Source organism: Balearica regulorum, chromosome 5 (assembly GCF_011004875.1).
Source record: "Balearica regulorum gibbericeps isolate bBalReg1 chromosome 5, bBalReg1.pri, whole genome shotgun sequence".
NCBI classification, from domain to species: Eukaryota; Metazoa; Chordata; class Aves; order Gruiformes; family Gruidae; genus Balearica; species Balearica regulorum.
Window position 1 is genome coordinate 19,263,712 of NC_046188.1, and position 20,925 is coordinate 19,284,636.

The following is a 20,925-nucleotide window of genomic DNA, read 5'->3' on the forward strand; positions in this document are numbered from 1 at the left end:
CTTATAATAATACTCTGAATGTTGGCATGGCAATCTAATTGCATACTAAAGCCTGTTGGGTAAACTCAGTTACTAGTTGCATTACATAATGCTGATGCTCAATTGCATCAGTCACAATTGAGCAAAATATGAATAGAAATTTGGAAAAGTCTCTGATTGTTATTGTGGAATCATTCATTCAACTTGTCAGCATGGCAATTTTCAATTTGATTTGATATTTTTGAAACAGAAAGCCACGGTGATTCAATTCTAAAAGAAAAAGTAGCCTAGAAAAAAAAATCACGTGTTTTGCAAATGGAGAGAAGAAAACTAAAGTAGGATAAATTTTTATTCTATCACTTTTGACAGTATCCTTTTAAAGGGAAGACTAAATTAAATTCTAAAGGCCAAATTCTCTTCTCATTCACATCACAATAGCTCCAGAGTAGTCCTACCAACTTTCATAGAATTACTTCAGATTTGCACAAATATTAATGGCAGCAGAAGTTGGCTTTTCAAGCTTGGCTGTTTCACAATAGCAATACATTTTAAGAAGTGATATATAAAAGAAAATAGTTTGGGGTTTTTATTCCACTAAATTAGATCTGCAGTATCACAGAGAAAGGCTGATTCCTTTTTTGGTCTCGGATAAGCTACTTTCAGAAAACAGGTATAACAAGAGTAAGACAGAAAGCTCAGAACAATCTTTGAATTAAGAATGTGTTCAGTACACACACTTGGTTTCTTCCCATACCACAGACTTCTTATCCTGAAATCTGTATTTCACATAAATGGAGGAAAACAGGGCATGGAAAACTGATCTGAAGGCTAAATTAAATTTCTCCTGCAGTGATCTGTTTGAGGAACAGAAGGAAGGGGAAGAAGGAAGGCTGAGACGGGTGCAATTCAAAAAGCAAAGACATTAAATGACAGCCCCAAAAAAGTGTCAGAAGTCTTCCAACAGGAGGTATGCCGTTGACATCCATCCCACCCTAGCTATTTCCACTTGTTTCACGTTGTTTCTAAACTTGTTGAAATGGTTCACACTATTTCACTGTTATTACTGTTATTATTTTACCTATCCACACTTGTCTCTGCCAGTCTGTTATTCATAATTGCTAGGGCTCCAACCCCACCAGAGAATCCATTTTGCTTTGAATTACAGCTCATTTGCCTCGGATAGCCATTAGCAGTTTCCGACAGCTGTTTCTGCATGATGGCCAGTGAGACTTTATTGGAGGCCAGGAAGTCTTTCATGGAGATCATCTCGCCTGACAGCCGGCGCCCGTCTGTGTCGCTCTCATTGACAACATCAGTCTCGATGGAGATGTTCCTCCGGCTGCGCACATTTCCTGGCATTACAACGTTCCTCCGTGAACGAAATAATTTTCTTTGGCATCTGTGGCAGCACCTGCAGTCCAGTTTCTTTAATATCCAGTTTATGGATTGTTTGATGACAATAGAGATCACGTTAAATAAGGAATAGATGCAGCACACCCCCATGAGTATGAAGACAAAATTGCCAAAGCGGTAAAGGCCTTGGCTCTCATATTTGATGTTCTGGCTACTGACCAGATCACCAAAACCGATGGTACTGAAGGCCACGAAGCAGAAGTAAAGCGAGTCAAAGTAACTCCACCCTTCAATTGGTGTGTACATTGCAGAGGCACAGCAGGAAATAATGAGTGATGCTACACATAAAATCAGCATGACATAGTACACGGAGGGCTTCCAGCCCGCCAGGCTGTCCACCTCAGAGGTCCCCGAGCCCCTCCGGCCATTCTGAGGGAGGACCCCTTTCCTCCTCAGCTGTCTTTCATGGCAAGACTTCATGACGTAGGCTATGACAGTGATCAAGCGCTCCAGGAACAGGTTAAAGAACAAAATGGTCCCTGCACATCCTATAAGGCCATAAAATATCAGAAAAATTTTACCTCCAACGGTGGCTGGAGTGGTCATGCCAAACCCTGGAAGACAAAACAGAACAGTTGAAAAAAATAAACCTGTAGTTATCATGTCAGGAGTTTTGTCACATGCAAGACAGAAGAACTGGCAGCAAATCCCTGTGGTACAGCTCGGCTCTGGAAAAAAACAAGGGCATTCTCCCCAACGGTTACCCACTTGTGCTTGACCATGTCACAGCAGTAAGGCGAAGGAAACTCATGCCAGCATTTCCTCCAGAATCAGAATGAAACAACAAGCAGAAGAAAACACACTGGAAAGAAGAGTGAGTTTAGGAAAGGTCTGAAGTTTGGTCCGGTTGCTAGGCTTCTTCCCTCCCGCTTTGTGCCTTGGATCACTTCCAGGCTTCAGAATCATCACACCCCCTTCCTTCTCTCTTACGCTGTTCTGCGCCATGGGTCTGATCCAGGGGTGGCTCTTACCTTGCAGGGGTCCAGCCCCAGCAGATGTTTGTAACCCAAGGTGAAATCTTTTTGAGCCTTACTTAGTTCCTGCTGTAAGCACAGATGGCACAGCAGCCAGCACCGAGCATCCACTGCAGCCTGGCCGGGCTCCGCAGACTGGAAGAGGCAGCCCCTGATGGGGCAGCAGTCCCTCAGGGGGGTCCCCAGCAGGCAGAGCACATTAGAGCAGCCCTGCATCTCACCCTGGTGTCGGTTGCCCACTATTAGCCCTCGCTTAAATCAGCATTGCTGAAGTTTTCCTATTTCTCTGTGTCCCACTCCACAGCTCAAATCTGTATGTGAGTCTTAATGAAAGTCTGCTCTGGTCTCATTCCGCGTCGTGGGATTTCTCAGGCCAGAAGTGCTTCAGTCTTCCTTCTAATTCCCCCCTTCCTTGTTTTGTTTAAAACTATTGATAAGACAATCTTGCTTTAATAAGATATTTCTAAAGAATAAAAAGCATGTCCAGAACATCATTGAGCAAACTGGAGTACTATCCATGATAAATAACATTGCTACTGGTTTATTAGGATTAATAAGGGATTACATAGTTGATTAATTAAGCCAAAACAATCTTGCTGAGACGACAGAAAAATCATGTTGGACAAGAGGTGCTCTTATTTGTTTCCCTCTCTTTGTAATTGTGGGATGCTAATTAATCCTAATAAAGACATTAGGCTCTGGGAAATAAAGGAAATCATATTCGGTGTGAAACGTTTGTGCTTGGAAGACAGACAACTGCAGTGTGAAGAGACCATGTTTCCAGCAGCGCTGAACTGCTGCACTCATCATCCCTTCGCTGGAAACCTGCTACCAGCATGGGATTTGTCTCCAATGCTGCTCCTGCCTCACACGGTTAAGCCACAGCCCTCCCCTTCACCCCTGCAGTGGGACTCCCTCCTGGCTGAGCAGGGGCTGTTCCGAACGACAGCCCCAACCGTGGGCTCTCGAGGGTCGCTGTCTTCACCTGCATCCACAGCCAAACCGCAGCGTCCAGAGGACCTACAGGAGGCTCAAGCCTCCTCATCAAATTTCTGCGCTAGGAAGAGCTGGACTGCAGCTCTGTGCCGTGGGGATCAGCGTAATGAGACAAATAACATAGGCAAAACGTTCTTCATGACAAGAACTTTTTGCCGTCGTTCCCCTTGACACGCAACTATTTCCACTCGCTTCCTATCTTCCCCTTTGGCTCCATGACCAGATCCCCCTACAATCCTAGTTTTGATGCTTATTTTCTGTGCAGTCTGGCTTATCTGCAAGTCATGACCTCCACCCTGTGGAGAGACACGTAAAGACTGATGGACGAGGGGAACCTCTCTGCAAGCGGTGGGATCTGCCCAAAGCAGCCGGCAGGAAGGGAGGTGGGGGCTGCTGCATCCCTGGCCCACCCTGCTCTTTGAAGAAAAGAAGCGGCTGCAGGCTGGGCAGAGGCAGAAAAGTGGGGAGCTCTGGCACAGGCAGTGGGGAGCAGCATGCATCTCTCACAGAATAAAGCAAATGCCCTGGGAAAAGAAATGTAGTTCAGGCTCACGCCTCCAGCGTGGCATCACGCCTCTGGGCTGCTTCCCACCGGCCCCTCTTGGGATCATGCTGCTGGCACCACAGCCAGTGCCCGAGCTCCGCAGGCTCGCCTGTGTAGTCAGCTGGGTTTTGTCTCTGAGCTCAGACCTGCATGGGTAAAAACCCACTAGCAAAGGCTTTACAAAGGCACGCGAGCAGGCACGATGGGAAATGCACGGTCAACTATAAATACCAAAAGGTGCAGAACATTGATCCAGAGAGGCAGTGAGTCTCTGAGGTGTGATCTGCCCTTTGTCAGCTCCTCCTCTTCAGCAGGGCCACTCTTTTTACCTCCTGGAGAAAATGTAATATTTTTTTTTCTCTTCATTTTTCTATTTACAAATCTCAATACGTAGCAATCAATACAAACATTTCCAAAGAAGCACTAAAATGGAAAGCCTGAAAGCAGTGTAAAGATATTAATTTAACAGATATATTTTTTCAAAGATCATTTGTCAAAAATTAGCTATAAGCTTTTAGTGCCAGAAATAAGTTCAGTTCCTGAAATTCCTTATATTTCCATTTATTGGGCCACACTATGCTTAGTTAACTTTGACGATCACAGTATTACACTTGGGATTAATTTGGGATGCTGTATTATGGACTAGGACTTGTTTGACAGTAAGTATATTTTTCACCAAATGGACTCTTGAAATATTTGAAATATTGAAATATAATGTTTGAAATATTCCTAAGCCCAAGCCAATTTGGTGAACTGTTTCAGCCAACAAATGCAGGAGGGCAAAACTGTAAAAGGCTGAAACAGTTGAAATGAAACTAAATGTTCTCTTTTGGCATTTTTGTGATAAAACTTTTCATTTCAAAGTATCAATCACCTTTTGGTTAAAAAAAATCAGTTGGAAGTAAACAGAATGGAAAAAAATACTTTGAAAAATCTTTGAAGATTTTTAAAAGCTTCATAATCATAAATGGAACACAATATTTCACTAATGACCAAATCAAACCTATGAAAAAAATCACTATAATTTATCCTTCTGAAAGACCTAAAAAAAAAATCTGTTCCAATACAACTTCAGGTTAAGTTTATTTCCTAGGTTTTCCTGCTGACCATCAAACTAAAAATGCACTCCTTGTTAATCTCTACTAAAAAATGAATTCTTTCAAAAACCCTTTCCATACAACAGCCCTGCAAACACTAGCCAGAAGTAAACTGTTATCCTTGGTGGGATCTGCCTCTTTCCCCCCCCCAAATTTGTGTAAGGAAAAATGTGGCTCTTTCATTGACAAAAAGATACAGCAATAGGATTTGCTCTTGTTTTAGTAAAATTACTGAGGACCTTGTGCTGTGCAAACACAGAGGATCTATGGACAAGCCAATTCCTTCATGGGGTCAGTGAAAGCTCTCACACCAAAACTCTGCCCTCTAACCTAAAGACACCAAAATCAGCCTTTTGTCTGCGTGCTGGGTTCATACACATTACTTAGGCATCAGAGGAGCCGTGAGCTCTTCTCTCTGAAAGCCAAGACAATGCTTAGCACAGCAATGTCTGTCCTGGGGGCAAGTATCTCCATAGATCCCCTCTGCGTCCTGCGCCTGGTCAGGGCTTGGGGTGGCTCTTCTGCGTGGAGAGACGTCAGCCAAGGCTGGTGCAGAGCCAGGTGACATCTCCACATGAACCTGGGACATGTGCCCAAACCTGGTAGCTGCAAAGTGCACCTATGCTCCCCCACCCAGAGACAGTATTTGTGCCTCACCATCTATTTTCCAGAAGATTGATGAGACGCTAGCAAAAGCAGTATTTATCTCCTGTCTTCTGCTTCAGGTACTCTACAGGGCAAGGGACTAAAAAAAAGTGGATTCCCTACTTTGCTTGTAAAATGCCTTTTCTTCCTTCCATTACAGAAAAGGAGAATGGAGTCTGGGCTGCCACTACAGCATTTCAAAACTGAAATATTGCAGCATTTAATATTTTTTGTAAAAATATAATGTGAAAACATGCCTGTCAGGTCTCTGCATAGCAGCTGAGGCTTTCTCTGACACGCTACGGGAGATGCTGCCTACCAGACAAACTGAACCAGAGAGGAACAGGTCACAGGGTATCTGAATTACCATTGACATGCTTGATTTTTAATCAAAATTATTTAATTTTGTAGCGGAAATATGTCAGTTTGAAGTCTTGGCAGAATGGTAGTTCACCTATTGCTCTGCCTGGTGTCTTTCTCCAGTCCCTGCACCGTCCCAGGAAAATCACACTTCCCCTGTTTCCTGTTGGGGTACCCCAGAACTGGGCCAGCAGCCCCCATTTCTATGCCTGTGAGCAGTACAGGCAGAATCACCCCTGAACTGTCCTCTCTTCGTAACAGAGAGTACGGCCTTACACGTTTCAGTTCCAGTCCCTTAAAATGTTAAGCAAAGGCAAAATCCTTGTAACTTCAATGATTCCTGCAGTTGCTAGAGAAAGACTGTGCGTATGGACTTGCCAGTTCATTTTTGCTGTCTTCTTGAGACAGCTGAGTGTCACATTTAAGTATTTCTCCACTGTAATTCTAAGATCAGGCTTATTCACAAACTGGACCTACATATCTTTCATAGCCGCAAGTCATGTTTAGCAGAAAATGTAGCTCTTGGTATTTTCATTGTCAAATCAGCCATCCAAATACATACTACAGTTGTGTAACTAAGCCTTCCTAGTTGCTTGACTTTTCTTACTGCAAAAATGATGGATTTAGAAGCAACTGCCATATTTTTGCGCTCCACCTGCTGCAGGAGGTGGTCATCTATGTTCTACGTGCCAGCTGAGGGGTGTCAGCTGCCCTGGGATTAGAGACTTCGGGTGAGCAGGACCCAGCTGCAAGGACACAGGATCAGCATCCTGGGTGAGCCTGGTCAGCCTGCCGTCTTTGCCAGTGAAAGGATAGAAGAAAGTGTGAATAGGGAAGAAAGTATGAACAGAGTGATCTTTCCCTGGGATGTCCTCCCAGCTCACAGAAATCAGCAGTTCAGAGGCTTTGAGGACATCACATTTATCAATTAGATCATCAATCTTTTCAAATTATTTATACTGTTGGTCTCCATTAAACTTGAGGCAGCCAGTTCCACAATGTAATGATGCTTTGTGGAAAAGAAGTCTTTGTCTAACCTGCTGCCTGACAACTCATTTCAGGCTTCTCCCTTTTTGCAGTTAGCTGTAGCAATCATCATTCTCCACGCACATTCTCCCTTCACCTTCCCCCTTCTGATTTTATAGACTTCTATTATTTCCTTCCTTCTCATTTCTTCCCCAGACTGAGCAGGTCTATAACATTTAGTGTCTAGTTTTCAGTCTGCTAAGACATACTTCTAACCAGCCCTGTTGCCTTTCTTGTTTCTTTTCTATTTTAATACAGTCTTTCAAAGATAAAGACAGGACCAGAGCTATATACAGTATTTGCAATGGAAAAGTACTTTGAATTTATGCAGGGCATACTGATGTGCTGAGCTTTTCTCTCTTTTTCACGGGAATTCCTGTTTGTCTTTTTAATTGCTGTTGACCACTGAACTGAGATTTTCAGCAACCTATCCACAGCAGGTCTTAGCTCCCTAGCTCAGCAAGTGATAGCTGTCTTGGCGCTCTTCAACGTCTGGCTGTAATTACATCTGTCTTTTCCCATGGCATTACATTGGATTTGTCACCACTGAATTTTTTTTTTTTTTTTTTACTTAGTTATTCAGTAATACAAGATTCTTCTATAGTTCATTTCAGTCAGGTTTATAGTTGACTATCCTGAATACTTCTCCATCCTAAGGAAATGTTATCCATTTATTTATCAGTTTTCTTACACTGTTTATGACTGTTGAAATGTGGAGGTGTCAGCAAGGAGCCTCAGAAGCTCCATTGTTAACCTGCTTCCGTTTTGAAAATTGAATATTGATACCTAGACTTTTCTTCTATGCTTTTTAAACAGTTATTTATCAATGATGGGACTCCACTTTTCATCCCATTAGAGTTTCATTTCTTTAGAGGCCTTGATGAAGACATTTGTGAAAAAGCTTTTTGAAAGTCCAGTTACACTGTAATTTTTGTGAGATGTAACTTCCCTCTGCAAAAGTTGCGTCACCTTTTTGAACGTCCCGACTAATTATATTCTTGTTTACACTTTCCTAATGTGCCTCTATGGAAGACAGACTTACTGGCCTATGGTTTTCAGGAACATCTTTGCAGACTTTTCCACAAATTGTTGTTACATTTGCTATCTTTTCTTCTCCTTGCACCAAACCTGATTTTAGGCTATAAACCACACTTAGTTGAGCAGTAGTTTCATATTTGAGTTCTTTTGTAAGTAAGTCCTACATGAAAAACTCCGGTCCTGGCAGTTTGAAAGAGATTACTCAAATACGAGAAATAGAGGAGAAACCGACAGCCAAATATATAGAAGGGAAATGACTTAGCAAGAAATTAGAGCAGCAGTCTGACCCATACAGTGTAACAGTGAAAGAGCAAGAAATTAAACTGGCAGAATGGGAAGCAAATACAGAATGAAATTATGAAATCATATAAAAGAGGAAATAAAAGCAGTGGCTGACACCTGGAGATTATTTGAAAATACAAGATTGCTTCTTGTGATGAAGAAATAAAAACAGGAACCAACTACAGAAAAAAAAGCTAGTGATTTTTTTTTTTATGATATGAGAGAATGCTGATGAAATTTAGTGAACTTTATTTTACAAGTTGGGTGACATTTCTTGAAAATGAGTTATTTCAAGCAGAAGTCAAGATTATAGTTAATCAAGTGGGAATCAGATCATTTTGAGTTGGGAAAATGGAATGTTTTTAAGATACTGAAAAGTGTTTCAATGGATTTGTTAGGTGTATCTGCAGATACAGCACTATATTATCACCATTGATAGATATGCATTGCAAATCCTAACTTTACCAGCCTAGCAATGAAGAAAGCCTTCTTGGTAAAAATTTCAGATTTCTATTCTGAAATCAGTATGATACTGATTTGCCAGTGTCCCATAATCCACTGACTACTATAAACTGGTATTATATGTCCTAATATTCAGCTGAACTGAGCAACTACATTCCTTGTAACTTCCATTTTCCTTCAACTATTTTGGTTTGGGTTTTTTCACATATTGCTTAAGCAATAATTCAGATTTGTTTGCTGAATATTCATACTAATTATGAATTTCTCTGTAGCAGAGCTACATTTTCAGAAGCTGGAAGGAATTTAAACTCCAAGTAGAGTCAGTAAAAGTTTTCTAAAGCACGGCACACCTCCTGCGCAAAACAATTTTGCAGATTTTGTCTGGGCAGCAAAACTTCTATCATGAAGATTGTTACTGCAAAGTGCTCTTAAATCCACCTGTGTATTCAGGATATATTGTATGCATAATCCAAGAAGATATAGGTTATGGATACAAAAGAACAATTAAAAGGTGTAAACACATTGATAGTATAATAGAACTATGCTTCATGATTTCCTGAAGCAAATAGTGGGTATAACCAAAGAAAAGCAAGCAGCTGCAATTCTTATCAGTAGTCAGTTTGATAAGAAGGACTGAGGTCCAACAAGAAGTTATCCTAAAGCGGAATCCTCCAACAGAAGGTAAATATTGACTAATATTAAGCAAATCTTGATCTCAATCTAACAGTAACATATTGAAATATAACAAGAGGAAACAGGCATCAACTTTCTATAATTAATCAACTTTACGAAAGAATCTAGTTTCTCTATTTTCTTTCCTCAATACCTTGATTTATCAGCCTCTGAAAATCTAGAAAAGCTGAATTGAAACAAGCACCAGCCTCCAAAAGCTGTGCAGGGTCGAGGGACGAGGCTGTGCAGCCGTCGCACCCAGCCGTTCTCGCTCTGCCTGGGTCTCCCAGCCCCATCACATCCCATTCCCCAGACACAACCGAGGGGGCACAGCCCCAGGGACTCGTGCCACCCACGTCCTGGCACGTCACGCACACGACACACACCCTCAGGGAATCCGGCTCCCTACTCCACGCCAGTATTAGGTCATTTCATCTTTTCCGTTGTAAACTACTCCAGCGCTACCGATTGCTGTAAGCGTTTCTCCTGCATCATTACCCACACTCATCTCTCTCTGCGTGCTGATACACGGTTTGGCTGTGTTTTAATTCTGGATGTCCTGACATTCACAGGTTACATTAATTAAACCTTAGGTTTTCATTTCCTGGTACTCTTGACACCGTGGAAGAGAGTGAGAAACTTCATCAACCCTAATCCCTCATGAACGAAGCCTGAAGCACTGAATATAATGTGTGTGCAGGAAGACTGGGACAGACGTAGATATTTTACAGTTAATTTTGGATCATCAGATTATGTCTTTCTGTAGCTCTACAAAATATCTCTGTTTTCTGAGAGGTTTCATTTCCTTTTCGAATGTGTGCAGTTCACTGCTCCTGCCTTTCCCAGAAAGAGGAAGTGGGTAGAAAGAAGGGGTAACACTATAGCAACAATAATCATTGTGATGCTAGAAATATAAATATCATCACGAAACAGCTTTCCAGTTTAACCAATCACCAGAGCTCTTCATCTGTGATGTTGCGGCTGTATTCCTAATGCATTTTCTATTTATTTAGTTAACTCTTTTCCTTGTTTTTCTCCATCAGCTCTACTTTGGTCACAACTCACTGGGGAAAACATGAATTTCACCAGTGGAACAGTCACTGGAAAATTATTGAGGATTGTGACAGGTGTGAACCAAGCTAAATAGGACCAAGACTTTCAACTGCAGTGAAAAGATCGTAAAGAAAACAGTAATTAGGAAAGAGTAATATAAAAAGTCTTAGATAGCTGCAAAGATGCTGACCCTCCTTCCCTCAGACACATTCTGCACCGAGCTCTCTAGGTAAGGACATTTTGTGCTTCTAAGAGACACGCCGAAGAAACGACTCTAAGAGAAGCTGTACTTCAAAGAGAAGCCTGAGAAAATGTCCTGTACTGTGTACTGTTCCTACAGTGTGCAGACACTAATAATTTGGTAAAATTCACTTCTGCCAAGATAGCCTATTCTGGTGCTGTCGAAGCACGGTAAGCAGTCCTAGGAAACCTCTGGTTCTGATGGAGTAATTGTCACCCATAGGAACTCTTCTAAGAAGAGCTAAAGCAGTGTCAAATCATGTCACATCCCTCCCCTTATGGCACAGGGCATAGCAAGCTTGTAACAGAGTCCTATTCTGGAAAGGAACGGGGACATTAAGTCCTCCCAGGAAGAGAAGAAAAAGACAGGTTTCTGTGACGACTTTCACTGGGTGAGAGGAGACGTCCACGGAAGCAGCCACGGCACTGTCACGGCTACCCCACACCTGTAAACTTGGACTTGGGTCCAATTTCTGATATGAAAAAAAATGTCTAGTGTGGTTCATTTTGCTAAGTGTATGCAGAAAATCACACACACACACTCCTCTCTGTGGTTTCCCACCAGTGGAAGCTCAGCATCTCTGTGGCTCTCTGGTGAGACATACTTACAGTCATACGCGCTGCCCGATCCATTCATTGCAACATCTTGACCATCTCTCTGACTACAAGGGGAGAATGAACTAGCTGCGTCCTGAAACTCTTTACTGCAACAATTATTTGACAAAATAATATTTTATCGGAGAACAGCCTGGTGCGTGGTTGCATTTATTTCATTGGCAATGCTATTTTCTCCTGCAGATGGCTACATGGAAGAGCAGGGCTCAGCCTGCCCAGGAAGGCAGGGGATGTATGGCTTTAACAGCGCTCCTTTGTGCTGTATGCTCTTCTGTTTACAAATCTGCCTGCCCAAGCAGGCTCTGTGCCTCCCGCCCGGGCATCCCGAGCACTCGCGGGAGTTGTAAAAGCTGGAAATGTCTCCAGGGCTATTAAAGCTGAGTCATATCTGCAGATATACCGCTACACTGAGTGACCGGCTGCTTGGTGACCTGGGACCCTGCCTTGAGTGCCGTCACTGCTGCTTCCTTCTGCGCCGCTCTGCGCACGCAATGTCGTGCTCAGGCTGAGAGATGTAACCTTCTGCAGAGCTCCTAGCAGAGTTAAATCCATTCCTAAAGGGCAATATTGATGTTGAAACTAAGGATATAAGATGTTTTGATGAAACCATAAATATAGATACCCGAGTACAGTCTACACCTTCTCATATATATTGAGGGTTTTTTTCCCGTAACTTGTTTGGAGAGTTCTCACACCTGGCAGACAGCACTCTCGCCACTGTTTCACTGAGGCTGAAGGACAGGAGGGAAATGCTGTTGTGAGGACTGCACGAGTCCCGTGCTCGGTCTGCACCACTCTAGGGATATAAAAGACTTGTGTGAGAAATTGTGTGTAACATTCCTTTGACTCTGAGAAAAGCCTTCTCAGAACCTAATCTTGTAACCCAGACGTAGGCAAGTGTCATGATGAGTGTGTGGATGGGACTTTGAGGGTAGAAATAGCAAAATCTTGGGGCTTTCACTGATTCGGTTTTGGACAGCATAAGAAAAGCTGGTTTTGTGCTCATTTATGTGAGGCAATGTCTGTATTTAACGCAGCAAAGTTCAGCTCACAGGGAGTCACTGTTAAAACCAGTCTGGGGAGCTGGATGCCTGTTACTGCCCTTCTTCTCTCGTTTCAAGTAGAAAAACCACATGTTCTGCCTTGAACAGAAACCTAGCTTAAGAAAAACTCCCAATGTCAAGAAATCTAAAAGGCTTAAATAAAAAAATGTTAAAGGGACATCGGATGAAAAATATAATAAAAATTCAATTTTAATAAACAACATCTTTATGGGTCTGTTGATACATGTTATAAAGTCTGCACAGCCCTTAAATAATATGTAACTTTTTGGGAGACAGAGTCTCTGTAATTTTCATTATTGGAATTTTTTTGTATAACATAATTTATGGGAACCCTGCCATTCTGCTTTATATAATTAAGGTTATATTTTATTTAAGGTTCATTCGAGGTCTTGTTTAAGAAAGGTACACAGCCTTCTTACAGCTCCTGTGCTATCATAAATTCAATGTATAAATATTTTACATTTACCTTCTGGTTTCCCTTTCTAATTTTTATGTAGTTTTTGAAGCCTGAGGTGCTATGCTCAGTGCCTTTCCATCATCCCTAGATAGATTTGTAAGTCTGTACACCTTTTGTGTTACTCTAGGGATAGAACAGGGATCAGTTGTGAAAACACCTTATTATTATTTTCAAACTTTTTTGTGACTTGTTGAACAGTCATTTAAAGTTTGTATAGTTTTTATTTGTTCTTAAATCACAGAAACATTTATCTTTAACTAAATAACCTAAATTTTATTAACACATCTGTATTTAATATTTAATTACATATTAATTTTAATATATCGTATCCAAAGGTACTTGAGCCCTATACCTGGGTGCACCACTGCATCTGGTCTGGCCTGAGCACCCCCCAAAGCCAGCCATCAGTAGTTTGGCAGGCTCTAAAAGGCAGAATAATGCCCGTAACTTTGCTGGGGCTGCAAGAGCCAGTGCTCGGTTACACCTATAGCACCACTTCCCAGCCCCTGGGAAGGCAGGAGGGGTTCAGTCCCCGCAGCCATTTGCAAATGCGCTGCAGGTGCCAGCTCCCCCCCCCAACCTCCATAGAAAAGACTGGCCCTGATGATGACACCAAGCCCAGCTTTGGGGGGGCTCAGAGCCCCCACGCAGCCCCAGGATGACCTGAAACCTTGCGTGCTCAAGAGTGCTTAGCAGATTAGCGCTTGGTGTGGGTACCGTAACAGTGACGAATGGTAGTTCTGTGTAAGGTGGCTTAGAGCACAACAGACAAGTAGCATCAACTACAATTCAGCCAGTGAAGGTGTCAGGGCTCCTGTTCCCCCCTCTCAGACCTCTGGCAGAGGCTGCGGCCCCCAAGCCGCTCTCCGAGCCTGCAGGGAACCAGCTTTCTGCTATTTCGTTTTGGAGAAATGAAAGCCCTACATTTTACAATAAAAAAATATAAAGTTCTATTTGATGTCTCGATAAAAGAAGGATGCTAAAGTAGTAGTGTTTCTATTGTTCAAAATAAATAAATCAAAAATCATTAGATTGCTATGTGCTGGAGGGATCCCCAGCCTGTGCCATGAGGGGGTGTGTTTGTTTGTCCACCCTGACTGCACCAAAACGAGGGGACTCATCCGAGCCTGCCACTAACCCAAGGCATCACAGCAGTCCTCTCCCTGGGACAGGGACTGCCTTGCAGATTGGCAAAACTGTGGAAAATAGGGGTCACTCAAGTTCAAACTACAGCAAAGTGTTAGGACATTCCCCACCACCCCCTGCAGTGCGACATCAGGTTACTTTACACTGACTGGGTTTCCTTAAAATAATAATGGCTGCATTAGCCTACACTCCAAGCTACACACAAATTTATCGAAGGAACAATAAGGAAATATGGTAGAAAGAACTCATCCTTTCCGTAGTTAAAACTTGCCATGGCTGAGGAGGCAGTTTATATAATACAGTAAAAAATAGCATCGTTGCCAGTTCCATTCCTATTAAAAAACACAATAAAAATAAATCAAAATTTTAATCGCAAGAGAAATGTTTTCAATTTGAAAGCCAAAGGCATATGCTTTTGGATTTAAGGTCATTGAGAAACCTAGTAATGGTCTGATTTGTGATGTATGTTTGGTTAACATTTAGCACCAAAAAATGTCCCTGTAAAGACATATTTATAGGAAAAAATGCTTTAAAATATTGGCCGCCTCTTACTGATCCCAGAAGAGTATGTTCAGAAAACATTCAAAGTGTCTGTGATGTGTTGAAGAATCAAAATTGAACCTAAAGATCTGGAAGTGTGACTGAAACAGGGATTAAAAAATATTTCTTTGTCTCAGTTCCCTAGAGTGGAAGGAACTTGAGAGAACATGAATGGATTCATATATATGCCAAACTGAAAAAATACATATAATTCTATCTGTGTCAGATAAGTATGTATATATATGATGAATACATATACATGTACATAATTTTTTTTTTCTGTTTAATAGTCTACCTTACTACCAATAAGCAGTAACTTGAAGCTATAATTCATCTTAGCAGGATAATACTTTATCTGAATTGTGAATGTAATTAACACTGTTTCAAGGGTTTGTTTTCAATCAGTCAATCTGTGTAAACCTAGTAATTTCAGCTATTAAGGAATAGGAACTAATTAAGCTATAGGTTCATCTACACTAAGATTTTCCTTTTAAATAGTACAAATCTGCCTGTATTTTAAGAGTTTTCAAAGGTTAGTTTAAATTTGCTTGTTGTGAATTTTATTCTTGGCATATACAGCTTCCTCTGGAATAAAGCTTTAGTGTTTCCTCTCATTTAGGGGTAAAACTATGGGAAGTAAGGCAGGTTTTTTTTGTTTCCCCCAATGGAAAAAAAAAAAAAACAAGTGAGAAAACGTGGTGTCTGTTTGTACCCTCTTGGTAACACCAGCCTTAGTGCATTTTAGTGAAGGGGATTTTGTAAAATTAAAGCTTTTCCCTGGCTTTAAATACACATATACAATCAGAGCAATTTTATGCAACAGTGTCACTTGTTGTGCCACTAAAGCAGAAAGACCTTGGCTGTGAGTGTTAAGCTCAAAAAAGTAAAGAAAAGAAAAAAACCCTCCAGCATTACAGGCTGGAAGGAAGCTGGAGAGAGATAAGGAAAACTAATTTTTAGCAACATGAAGAAATAGTATACGTGCATGTGTATTTGTGTGTGCTTACATTTTCCTAGACAATTTCAAGCCTTATCTTGATGGCAGAGAGGAAGGTTGGTAGCCATCGCTACCAGAACCACCATGTGCCAAGGGCCTCAGCATTGCTACCTCCAAGGAACAAAAAAACCTTACCCAGAAAATTAGGTTACCCTGATGCTTGGATACATCAAACTGAAGGACAGATCAAAGGAGCACAGCATAAAAGACAGCACAAACACTGCTTTAGTTCCTTGGAGACTGACAGCCCCAAAAAGCTAAGAATAAAGACAAAAAATTCACAGTTCCCAAGCTGGTGCTGCAGGGACTGCAAATGTAAAGTAAGGACCAGGAGCTCACAGCATATAGAAAAGGCTGTTGGTATGGTATGTAGTAAGGTTTTTGAAATCTTCTGTATAAAAGCATAAGCAGATATTAATATTGTGATTAAAACTTCAAAAACTGGTACACAATGTTGACAACAAACAGTATCAGAGATTTCAGTGAATATTTATCACTGGAGAACTGGTGACAGAGAACTGATAATTCTGTGAGCACTTGCAATAAGCATATGATGATGAACTTGAACATCTGTTTTATCAACTTTGAATTTCTTATCCATTAATCTGTGTCTCAAAAGCTAGGAGTTATAAAGGGGGCAAAGGCTATTTCTCACCCTTTTTGACATTTTGAAAGCAAAAACTTATGCTGGGGGGAGCTGATAGATGGACACTTGGGAATAAAACCTGAGTTCGTGAAGTAATCATAGAGTCACAGAATGGTTTGGGTTGGAAGGGACCTTTAAAGATCATCTCGTTCAATGCCCCTGCCATGGGCAGGGACATCTTTCACTAGATCAGGCTGCTCAACCTGAATAACATCAGGCTACTCCAAAGAATACATCACCTACAAAAGAAGCGTTATTGCCGCCAGGCGCAAAAATGTCAAGAAAAACTTAGGACACCACAGAGAAGGAAAAAAAAAAATCAAAGAAATGTCATAGCAATAGACAGCACAGTGAATTTTGGCTTGGCGAAAAAAGTAAGTCATTGCCGAAACAGTGTGCTGGCTTCTATCTGCACAATGACAAGGTTTATAGTGTTGTTTTCAAAATGTGTGGCTCTTTCTCAAAAGGCAAGGACATGCCAAGTCCCTGGCTCGTGGATGTCCTAAATGCAATGCAGGTGTCCCTTCCTGTGAAGCCAGAGAGGCTCTTTTAGTGACAGATCTAGTGGCATATGTCTGTAAGACAAGCCTAAGTTCAGTGACCCAGCCTACTCATGATTTTACAGGTCCAAACATACAGGTCAAAAAGGACCTGTATGTAAAATAGGACAGGGAGGTTCACACTGCACTACTCCAAACCCTCCGTAGCAACTTTGGCTTGCTGTCAAAGTATTGTGCCATTGCAAATGTTAAAAAACCCCACAACACACCACCTGCTGAAAGGACTGTCTCTCTTCTTACCTTTCTGGATGATGACCAATCCTCCATCAGGCATCCTCAAAATCTCAGCATCAGCGGCCTTACCCATGCAAACAATTAAACAAGACAGGCATGCAGAGAAGAGTAAAATTGAATGAGATTATAACAAGATGTTAGAGTGGTCAAAAGCTACAAAGCTGGGTGTTTTCTGATATACATGGACAAATGATGTACCAAGGACACCCCAAAACCAGAGGATGGCTGAGGTTGGAAGGGGCCTCTGGACACTGGCCGGTCCAGCCTCCCTGCTCAGAGCAGGGTCTCCTGTGCACAGCAGGTGTCCAGTTGGATGGGAATTCATCTAGAGGATAAAAGGGATGCCAGGCTTTCCCATCAGATATGTATAGATTTGTGGGAATAAAATCATACTTTAATGATGATGTCTGGAAACAGGGACGTTCATATATATGCAAAGATAAAACTGAAGTGAATCGTTTCAGGGGTAAAATTGTGAAACTGTTTCTGAAACCCTTTTGATTAAAGGTTAAATGCCCAACAGTAGCCTTTGAGAGGCCCACAGAAACTCTTTGCTTTCTCTCTGCTTTACGAGGTTTCTCTCTGCACATTTGTTAACTGCATGAACAGCTTTTTTTGGTGAGCAAACACTGCGCTGCTGTTGGAAATGTAAACCATTTCAGAGGGGCTCTCCCCTCTGCCCACAGGCATCTGCGGTGACCTGGCCCAGCGAAGGAGATTCCTGCCGGAGCTCAGTATTTGTGAGCCTCCAGAAGTGAGCTCTTCTCTGAGCGATAACTTGAAGGGATGACAATCACTGAGCTGAAATCATAAGGCTGAAAAATAGAAGAGTTAAAACTTTGGGGGGGAAATGCGTGGCTGAACTTTAAAGAGATGACATGGGCTTTGGAGTGCAACACAGGAACCCAATTTCGTAAAGCCTGAAAGATCTAACCTAGGGCTACGTCCTGCCCTTTGCGCTACGAAACGGTCACTCAAGAAAGGCCCATCATTTAAAACATTGGTGTTAAATGAAGGAAAGACATTTTAAAAAACACCGAGAGACACTTATCACAAGAATAATCCTAGAGATTTCAGATTATTTTGGAAGATAGTTTTTCCCAGTCTCTTGGAGGCTGTTAAGCCTGGAAGCAGAGAGGTTCAGGTGTTGGCAGCTTGCGTACAACACCCTCCTTTGTAAATACCTTTCTCACAATTGTGTCGTGGTTTACTTGATACTGTTAAGGCTGATCAGTTAAATAACTATGTTTAATGAAAATTATTTTTCACATTCTGCTTATGAAAATGGTGAAGCTGAGAAAGCTTTTACTACGTATGTTGATCCCAGGAACCGAAGTATCATCTAGTTAGTTCATAATGTATTCTGCCAGGGGAAGAAGAAATGCATGAATAACTCCAAATACAATATACTTGGTTCATTTTAAAACCCTTGAAAAAACGACAAAGTAAAGTCCTGGCTGTTTCTAGAAGTTTTGAAGATGTCACCTGTACTGGTAACAGGTTTAAATCATTCGCAGTACTTACTCCCCAGCTGAACAGCAGGTTTTACCTTGGAAAAGCAGCACATAATTAAATAATAGGATTTCACCGTCAGTGATCAGTGTGGTGGCTAGCTGTGCGAAAATAAATCTGGAAGTTTTGAGGCCATTTATCAAGTCCTTTCTGCACTAAAAGGACTCTGTGCAGTCTTTTGTCTCTCTATAATGGCTTCCAGGAAGCCATGTCCAAACCAGTTTGCCATACATGAAAAGGAAATAGTGCTTTGATACAGCATATAATGCACATGCTGAAAAATAGGTGCAAAAGCCTGTGTCACAAAGGAATCTCTTTTAAAATAAAAAAGTCTGTCAGTGAAGTAGGTGAAGAGAGGGAGTTTACCAGACTTCTATTAGAGGCTCGTTTTCTTCTGAAAACAACGCTTGTGAACCACATAAAAAAATATATTTTTTTTCCCCTTTTTTTTTTCACCCAGCCAGGAGCTGAAGAAATTAATGGTTTCAAAGTCACAGCAACTTTCTTGACAGGTAGAGAAATAAGTGACATTCTCAAAGGACAGTTTTAAATGAATGGGAAAAGATTAAGCTTTTATGTTGTGTTTTCAAAAAATTCTCAACACATATGATGCAGAATGATGTAGAAAAATTAACCCTGTTTCAGTAGAAATAGGCAGACCATAACTGGCAAACTCCCACAAGTGCAAAATAAGGAAAAAAAACCCCAAAATGCACTAGGCTGTTGTTAGGAGTATAGTATAATTTGAATATGTACTAACAATAAAATGCTGAACGACCAAATTAGCTGGTCCATTACAAAAATATTTTGTGAAATAACAAAAGGGAGCTGTAGGCCAAAAACTGGTTAGTAATTATTTCAATGCACTCAGTTTCATCGAGGCTATTGGAGCTCCCAGGGTGCTGATACTTAATGAAGACTATGGCTAACCTAGTGATGCCATACTTGCTGCCTGCTGAGTGGTGCTGCCTTCCAGGATCTCTGGGGACATCTGAAAATCTGTATCAGACACACTGCATTTGACCAAAACCCACCACTGTCCCTTCCTCTCTGGCCTCCTAGAAAGTTAAAATTGGCTAACATATTTTTTGCTCAGTATACAATTTGGTTTTATGTATTTTAAAGATGTGATTTTAAAGTTTGACTTTGAATAAAATTTGGCTTTAAAATTGGTACAATCAATGTTTTCTTAGAAGTGGCTAAAGCAAAACTAAGAAAAACTAAAGCCAGCCACCAGCCGTCTTGCAGTCCCAAGACCAATGGTTTACTTAGAAACATGATAATGTCGTTCTCTACCAGATGCATGTCTGTGCTTGCTAAAACATGTTTTTACATAATCTTGACATGTTTATGGCTTTATGATTCAGCTTTTACAAAATGCACCACTAAAAGTCCTTTTTAACTGAAGCACTGGAATAACAAGCTTTATGTATATTCAAATGATAAATACTTCTGGTTGAGGTAAAAAAAAAGGTATCCAGTGCTATCCATGAGTAAGAGATGTTTTCAGTATCCAGTGCAAAATACAACATAAAATCCATTTTTACTTGAACATTTAATGACTATTCTGGAACAGTATATACAGTCCAGGGAAAGAGGAAGGAAGATGTCCTGATGAGTTGTGTTGGGTTTGGGTGGCAAGGTTTTGGTAGTGGGTGGGGGCACGGGCTACAGGGGTGGCTCCTGTGAGGAGCTTCTAGAAGCTTCCACAGTGTCTGACAGAGCCAATGCCAGCCAGCCCCAAGATGGGCCCGCCCCTGGCCAAGGCCAAGCCAATCAGCGCCTCTGTGATAACATATTTAAGAAGGGGGGAAGTTTTTTTTACAGTTGGAGGGGGAAGTGCGGAGATGTAACATTAAGGTCAGCGCAGGAAGAGGGGGGAGGAGGAGGCGGCGCTCCAGACACCGGAGCAGAGATCTCCCTGCAGCCCGTGGTGAAGACCATGGTGAAGCAGGCTGTCCCCCTGCAGCCCATAGAGGAAGGATGAGGGGGTGTAGAGATTCCACCTGCAGCCCGTGGAGGACCCCACGCTGGAGCAGGTGGAGGCACCCGAAGGAGGCTGTGGCCTGTGGGAAGCCCGGGCTGAAGCAAGTCCCTGGCCGGACCGGTAGACCCGTGGAGAGGGGAGCCCACGCCAGGGCAGGTTTTGGTGGCAGGACTTGTGACCCAGTGGGAGACCCATGCTGGAACAGTTTTCTCCTAAAGGTCTGCACCCCATGGAAGAGACCACGCCGGAGCAGTTCGGGAAGGACTGTAGCCCGTGGGCGAAACTCCATTTTGGAGCAGGGGAACGATGAGAGGAGTCCTCCCCCCGAGGACAACGAAGCGGCAGAAACAACGTGCGCTGCACTGACCGCAACCCCCATCCCCCTC

The 20,925-nt window shown here is 42.0% G+C and overlaps 1 protein-coding gene across 1 annotated transcript in view; it reads right to left on the bottom strand.

Annotated features, from left to right (window-relative positions):
• Positions 1–928: 928 nt before the first annotated feature.
• KCNK13 (potassium two pore domain channel subfamily K member 13) overlaps positions 929–20,925 on the bottom strand; it is a 68,447-nt gene continuing 48,450 nt past the window's right edge. The window contains exon 2 of the mRNA XM_075753704.1: positions 929–1,946. Within this exon, the coding sequence (XP_075609819.1) occupies positions 1,054–1,946 (893 nt within the window). The 3' untranslated portion in view covers positions 929–1,053. The remainder of the gene's footprint in view (positions 1,947–20,925) is intronic.